Source organism: Penaeus vannamei, chromosome 9 (genome assembly GCF_042767895.1).
Source record: "Penaeus vannamei isolate JL-2024 chromosome 9, ASM4276789v1, whole genome shotgun sequence".
NCBI classification, from domain to species: domain Eukaryota; kingdom Metazoa; phylum Arthropoda; class Malacostraca; order Decapoda; family Penaeidae; genus Penaeus; species Penaeus vannamei.
In genome coordinates, this window is record NC_091557.1 from 14,053,433 (window position 1) to 14,060,932 (window position 7,500).

A 7,500-nucleotide genomic window follows, 5' to 3' on the forward strand; every position below is an offset into this window, starting at 1 on the left:
TGTGTGTGTGTGTGTGTGTGTACGTGTGTGTGTGTGTATGTGTGTGTGTGTGTGTATGTGTGTGTGTGTGTGTGTGTACGTGTGTACGTGTGTGTGTGGGGGGGGGATGTGAGAGAGTGTGAGCGTGAGTGTGTGTGTGTGTGTGTGTATGTATGTGGGGGTGTGTGTGTGTGTGTGTGTGTGTGTGTGTGTGTGTGTGTGTACATATATATGGTCGTGGGTGTGGGTGTAAATATATATATATATATATATATATATATATATATATATATATATATATATATATATATATATATGCACACACAGACACACACACACACACACACACACACACACACACACACACACACACACACATATATATATATATATATATATATATATATATATATATATATATATATATATATATGTACAACGTAACCTACGGGTTGACTCGAAGGGCGAAAGGGATGTATTAATGTAATGCCGGACGTTAACCCGACTTAAATCATACAGAAATTAAACAATATATGAAATGCAGAATTACGCTGATCAAAAGATGTGAAATTTGGAATTTTACGTTTTGGTAATTGTGAAGAATTTATTGATATAGGATAAAGAACTAATTTGGCATCGGGATTTGATCGCTTTCTTGCCAATTAATGGTCGTTCTTCCCTATATACGATCAGTTACAACCGACAGCTGCTTACCCCCAAATTCGAGTTAAAACGCCAAACGTCTTTCGCAGAAACATGAAAGAGCGCGAGGAAGCAGCGCGGCGGATGGTCACCTTGGAGCCCGTCGACTGCCCGGTTCTCCTGGACAGGTTGGACGACGCAGCCAACAAGGCCTACGCTGCTCTGCCCGAGCGACTCTACATTGTGCACGGAGGATCCATCGTCTTCAAGGGCGACCAAGGGCCCTTGTTCTATAAAGTTAGTGGTCGAGCAATATCTTTTATCTTCAATTAAGACAGGGCTGTATAGTATCTGTGAATGTGAAAATTTAATTATGCAGATACCGAGAGTTTAGATTTTAATTCTCAGACAATATTACCATGCATTACAAGAATGTTTTCAGTGAATAATCAGGGGACTATATACACAAAAGAACATCTTTTATTATAAGAGCATAATACTTTATTGCAATACTGCTTTGTGATATATTTTATATGCAGTCAGGTTTCAAAATTATCTTTTGTTAACGTTGCTTAAAGAGTATTCTCTGAAATGCATATTTATTTTTCATTAGCGTTAAGAGTATCGGTGTGCTACACATACGAGGCACTTTGCTTTTATATAATAGTCTTCTGGCATAACTATATCTACTGTTGACTTTCACAGGTGCATAAAGTTGGGGACTGGTTAAAGGCATACACGGAAAAGCGAGAGTAGACAAGGATAAACTGAGTGGATGTCTGCGAAGAATCTTTGGAAGAATTATTACGACCCTTTACTGATTGTTCTCAAAGTGGATTTCTATTGCTATGGCGTGGAAATCAGTCAAATCGCCTATGCCACTGCAAAATTACAATTTGAATTTGTGCATATATGTCAATGCAAATACATCATATCTGAGAAACCGATAAAGCATGGAGTTTTTGAGTCAGGTCAGGGTACCACCTATATGACGTGTTTGTCGGAAAGGTAAACAGCCAAGATAAGCACTGATGAACTCGTGGTATGCTGCTCCTGACTCTCTTCGAACTCTGGTCTTTAACGCTTACAATTCACAAGCATAAAGAATACATGAATATTTAACGAAAACAACATAGGAATGGACTGATTTTGTGAACAATATGTACCACAGACATTACTCGCGGGAAATTGGTGGTGAGGATAACTGAGTTTGTACGAACATTAAGGGAAATTGATATACTAAGAAACAAGTAGATGTAAATTGCTGTATATACATTTACAAATTATTTACGTATTGGCAGATCATAAATGAAGATAAAAGTATAGTTTAGAATAATTACATTGGTAAAAGTAATATTGTTACTGTATATACCTTAAAGCATTAACCGGGGTGGTATTTTGAGTTTTCTAATTGTATGGAACAGAAAAAGGGTATTATGTAGGCCAGCATTAAAATTTGAAAAACGCATATTATTCGTTTTTTCTCCAAAACTCTTCCTTCCTCCTCAAAAGTGAACACAGATAAGAGATAAAATGATGAGTTCTGCAGGATCTCCCAATTTAATCCGGATCATTTTTCTATTCTAAAAAGCGTACGCCAGAGATTATAACCCCCCCCCCCCTCCTCCCACAGTGTACGCTTCTGAAAATTATAAGAAAAGGATGACCCCTTATTGTGGAAAAGTACGGGGGAAAACTTTTCTAAAAGAAATAGGATATAAGCCTGATATTATTCTGCCAGGCATAGAAGAGCAGGAAATTCAATTTTCGAGTGTAAACGATTCTATTGCAGCTCGGAGGACTTGCCAGAACAGCATCCAATAATCCGGGTACACCATCCGAGGGAGCGCGAGGCTGGAAAAAATCCCTCTCTGGCTACATTCTTACTTTTTCTATAAGAGGGATTTCATTTTCTGTTTTTCTTCTATTGTTGTATTTTGTAATTTGTAGTTTGATTGTGTTGAAATATGTCTATGATCGTTTCCCCTTTTAATTACATTGAGAAGAGCGCTGTATGATATTAATATTACCTGTTCTTTGTTCTTTCACAGAAATGGGTTCACTTTTATAATCATATCTTCATCAGAGATTCCGAAGAAAAACTATTGTTTATTCTTACCTTTATTATCCAGTTTAACATACACATTAAATTGTGTGTGTGTTCCAAATGTATACATCCTACGTCATAAGAACAAGTAACACTGGACTGATCTCGAATACAGGATTGGAGTAAACATCAAGAAGTGCCCTGGTTATTTCCCTTTGTGGCTCAACTATCATGCAGATATCTTGAACTCCAGATCAGTGAGGTGTTTCTACGTCTTTTAGTAAAAGTTCTATCAGTTTATCATGACACACACACAGGCGGCCGATTAGTGAAGCTAGTAACATGATGCCACTCCATCAGCATTCATCTTGGTACATACTTTAGGGACCGTGTCACTTGCTCACTAATGCTTCAGACAGTTGCAAATGTTTTAATCATCACGATATTCATATTCATAGATATTCATCACGAAATAGAGATGGCGATTTTTTATATCAAAATAAATTGGCAATGAGCTAAGCATTTCTTAAAAATTGTTGTTTAAATATACAAATACTGTGATTATACACGGGTGAAAATGTGACGGAGCTAAGAAAATCATCATTTCCGTCGCATTTTCAGTTTTATTTCATTCTGGTTTCTTATTCAGTTCTCTCCTGATGCGTCTTCAGCCAGTCTTCTACTTCTTCCAGCTATCAAAATATAATTTTAATGAGTACGTAGTATGTACATATTGACAAGTACTAATATGTGTACAAGTGTATTTACGTAATTCTATATTATCCTCTGTTTCACATTTCCATTCATCATACTAATCTATTACGCATATAAGCTTTAAATGACGCTGTGTCTACTCACGCTGTAGTCGAAAGGTCCCTGGCCGCCCTTGTACACTACGGTGCCTCTGTTAACGATATAAAGTCTCTCGGGAAGAGCAGCAAAACGCCTGTTCGCTGCGTTATCAAGTTTGTCTAGGAAAACTGGACAGTCTTGAGGCTCCATCTGCAACATCTGTTTCGCTGCTGCCTTCCGCTCTTCCATGTTCCTGTAAGATAACACGCTGGTATATACCTCATTTAATTTGTCTTGGGATATGAAAGCATCTGGAGTTTAAAGGTAATATGGGTAATTTTCTATATTACGTCCGCATGACCGATATCGACGATTTTGGTATCGTTGGATTCCTCTCACTCTCCACATTGCAAATATATAGTTTTTATTGCGCGGAAACCTCCCGTTAGCGACAAACTTGGCCCCGATAGCAGGGGAGGGTATGAAAGGTTCCAGGGAAAATGCGGGATTAAATAGCACTAATAATATAACGCACAGTGAAAATAACCATGGTTATTCACATAACTTTCCATTGCAGGGGGCTGCGCCCCCTGCGACCCCCCCTGGGGGGGCTGCCGCCCCCCAACCCCCGCCGAGGAAACAAAACCTCCACCACGTATTCACGGCAGGCTAGAGCGTTACACAATCATCGTCGATGTCGGAGCAGGGGGCGTATTACCTCCTAAGATTCTCACTGAATCAGCATATTAACCTTATTATAGTCAGCATTGTATATAGAGACGATTGTAGTATAATCAGGATGAACACGGTGGCCCGCCCTCGTCGGCGGGTTTTGCGCCTTTTTCGATGTTACACCGATGGCCTCAAAGTCGAGTTTCCCTTCCTCTGGAATAACGACATTCGTATTCCTAACCGAAATAACCGTCGCGTTCAGAAGTCAGTCATAGTCGCCGCGATGGCCGAGTGTGGAGGGTGCTCGTACTCCGAGACGGATTTTCTGCGCGAGATTGCCACTAGCCAGGAAAAAATGCTAGATATGTGCTTCCGCCACGGCCTCCTTCGTCGTGAGAAAGATTGCGGTAGGTGCGGGCAGCCATCACGCCTGGACCTGAAGAAGAAAAGATTCAGGTGTGATAGGGCCGTGGCGGTCAGGAAGCAGAAGAGGCAGAGGTGTGACTGGTCTGTTTCGATGTTCGTGGGCTCTTTCTTTGCGGAATCTCGCCTCGATGTTGAGACCCTGCTGATCTTCGTGATCTTCTTCGTCCGGGAGAGGTTCACGTTCCGGCTCATGCGGCACGAGCTGGGCCTGAGCGCAGCGACCTTCACCGACTGGTCGAGTTTCTGCCTCCTTCACATTTTGCGGCAAAGGAGCACCCTCCCTAGTAATTAGCGGCATTAATAAATCAGGTTAGTCCCTTAAAAATCCTAGGTTATTGTAGGTTATCGGCTCCGCATCTAGTTCGTGTGCGCTCTATCCTGCCGTGAATACGTGGTGGAGGTTTTGTTTCCTCGGCGGGGGTTGGGGGGCGGTAGCCCCCCCCCCCAGGGGGGTTGCAGGGGGCACAGCCCCCTGCAATGGAAAGTCATGTGAATAACTATGATTATTTTCACTGTGATGTTAAATTATTAAGGTAATTTTCTATATTACGTCCGCCGCTCCGACATCGTCGCCCCCGCAATCGGGACCAAGTTTGTCGCTGGGGGGTTAGCATTGTATAGAGTGAGAGGAATCCAACGATACCAAAATCGTCGATATCGGTCATGCGGACGTAATATAGAAAATTACCGTAATATGCACAAAAAAAGGAACTGTAGTGGGAACTGAAACTTAAAGAACTAGAATATAGATAAAATCTTGACTATGACTGATCGGCCAACCAGACAAGCCTGTACCTAATCTCCCAGCCCTTAAAGTTAGACTATTAGAAAAGGACTTACTTATGGTTAGCGACCTGAAAAACGTTTCCTTCGATGGCCCAGCCGTCGGTGGGATGCGCCTCCGAAATGTAGATCAAAATGAAGTCTGCCGCACTCGAGTATTCCGCTGTTATCTGACCGAGCGTAAGAAAATAATTCTGAACTGCCGTGATAAAGAATGCATGCATATATATATATATATATATATATATATATATATATATATATATATATATATATATATTTGGAGAGAGAGAGAGAGAGAAACATATATAAAGTAGAAAAATCCACATTGCACAATGGATTAAAACAGTTTCGAAATCCTCCTGGATTTCATCTTCAGATTTGAAGAGGAAGCGGAAAGGAGGGATTATAAAAGAGAGAAAGGAGAGGCAGGTAAGGACAGGTGAATGGAAGCTAGGGTAGTTAAGACCAGGCCGATAACCAGATTTACAGTTGCAGTTAAAACTCTTGTAAAACATGTTTTGAATTCAGCTTTGAACATCCGCTTAATGCCACACTTTTTGTATAGGTTATGACAGATTCGAAGCTTCAATTCATTAAATGACTTCTGATCGTGACTCAACCTTCCAGTGGTAGAAGTATCGCCATTGTGTTGTATTCAAATGCATGATATATTTAAGTGAATACTAGCAACTTTCGTCAATAGGAATCTAGTCCACATCAGCTTGCTCTTTAATGCGACACTATGAGTGTAGGAGAGGAAGCGGCAACGATAATAATTTCACCACAATACGATTTTATCATTCATAGCCAATTTATCTGTATATCGAGCACTGTCCTCCTTTAGGAAAAAACGACCATGTAGTGATTAAACTAAAATACTGTCTATTACAAGAAAAAAGCATCGTAAGCAAAAAAGGAAAAGTACAATTACAAGAGGTGATTATAGAAGCCTTAAAGATTTATTTGATAGCATTAACTGGGAAACGCTTCTGGGCGTCGAGAACCTCGATGTTCAGTATTCAAAACTTTGTGAGACCTATAAAAAGGAGTGGAAAAAAATCATATCAAAATTCAAAATTGAAGCAAGAAATGGCCCAAAATGGTTCAATGACAAATGCAATGTACGTCAACCAAAACTCTTATTTAACTATATATATAGTAAAACTAAGAGTAGAGTTAAAATTAGCGCCAACAAAGACAATAGCATTATTTATTCTAAGGAGGAAGAAATGTGTGAAATCCAAAAATAAATTTCAGTCAGTGTTTGTTCAGGATCCATACTTTGTTATGGTAAATGCCCATACAAACGCAAAGAACATCGAACATGTCACCCTCAAAAAGAATGAAGTAAAAGACCTACTAAAAGATTACACAAGACCAAAGCAGAGGGACCAAATGAAATTTCTAACTGGGTTCACAGGGAATGTGCTGAAGTACTATGTACTCCTTTATTGTTATTCCAAAAATTTATTGAAACAAGGTAAACTACCAAAAAGTTGGAAACTCGCTATTGTTACACCCTTATACAAGAGCGGCGACAAACAAAACCCACAAAATTTTAGGACCAGTTTCGTTAACTAGTGTAGTATGCAAGCTGCAATAAAGGATAATAAGGAAACAATGAGCTGAAATACTTGAAAAACACGAAATGGTATAAAATAAGCAATTTGGTTTTAGAGAAGGAAGGTCATGTGTTACAAATCTCCCGTTTTTATGATAATCTGACATATTACAAGAAAGAGATGTTTGAGTGGATTGTGTGTACTTGGACTTTAAAAAGGTTCTTGATAAGGTGTCTCACAGACGACTACTATGGAAATTAGAGCACCTAGGTGGAGTGAAAGGGTAATTACTCGCACGGATGAAAGACAGATGACCACAGTAATTAGAGGAAAACATTCTACATGGCGACGAGTAACCAGCGGAGTGCCTCAAGGATCGGTATTGCGCCGATTATGTTCACTATTTTCGTCAATGATTTAGGGTAGTTATCTTGATACGATTGCAGATGACGCGAAGATATAAAAAGGATAACAGACGTCTCATGCCAATGCCTCCAAAGTGACATCGTTAACTTATTCACATTGAGTTGTAAATGGAAAATGGAATTCAATACCAATAAATGCCACGTAGTCTGGTTCGGAGGGCAAAGATCG

The 7,500-nt window shown here is 39.8% G+C and overlaps 2 protein-coding genes across 2 annotated transcripts in view; one reads left to right on the forward strand and one right to left on the reverse strand.

Annotated features, from left to right (window-relative positions):
* The window catches only part of LOC113800196 (type I iodothyronine deiodinase-like), a 10,245-nt gene extending 8,156 nt beyond the window's left edge, over nucleotides 1-2,089 (forward strand). Inside the window, exons 3-4 of the mRNA XM_027350921.2 lie at nucleotides 732-918; nucleotides 1,327-2,089. Coding sequence (XP_027206722.2) covers nucleotides 732-918; nucleotides 1,327-1,377 — 238 coding nt within the window. The 3' untranslated portion in view covers nucleotides 1,378-2,089. The remainder of the gene's footprint in view (nucleotides 1-731; nucleotides 919-1,326) is intronic.
* A 640-nt stretch (nucleotides 2,090-2,729) lies between these two features.
* LOC113800197 (type I iodothyronine deiodinase) overlaps nucleotides 2,730-7,500 on the reverse strand; it is a 5,555-nt gene continuing 784 nt past the window's right edge. Inside the window, exons 2-4 of the mRNA XM_027350922.2 lie at nucleotides 5,399-5,511; nucleotides 3,527-3,713; nucleotides 2,730-3,360 (exon numbers count right to left, since the gene is read on the reverse strand). Of these exons, the coding sequence (XP_027206723.1) occupies nucleotides 3,310-3,360; nucleotides 3,527-3,713; nucleotides 5,399-5,511 (351 nt within the window). The 3' untranslated portion in view covers nucleotides 2,730-3,309. The remainder of the gene's footprint in view (nucleotides 3,361-3,526; nucleotides 3,714-5,398; nucleotides 5,512-7,500) is intronic.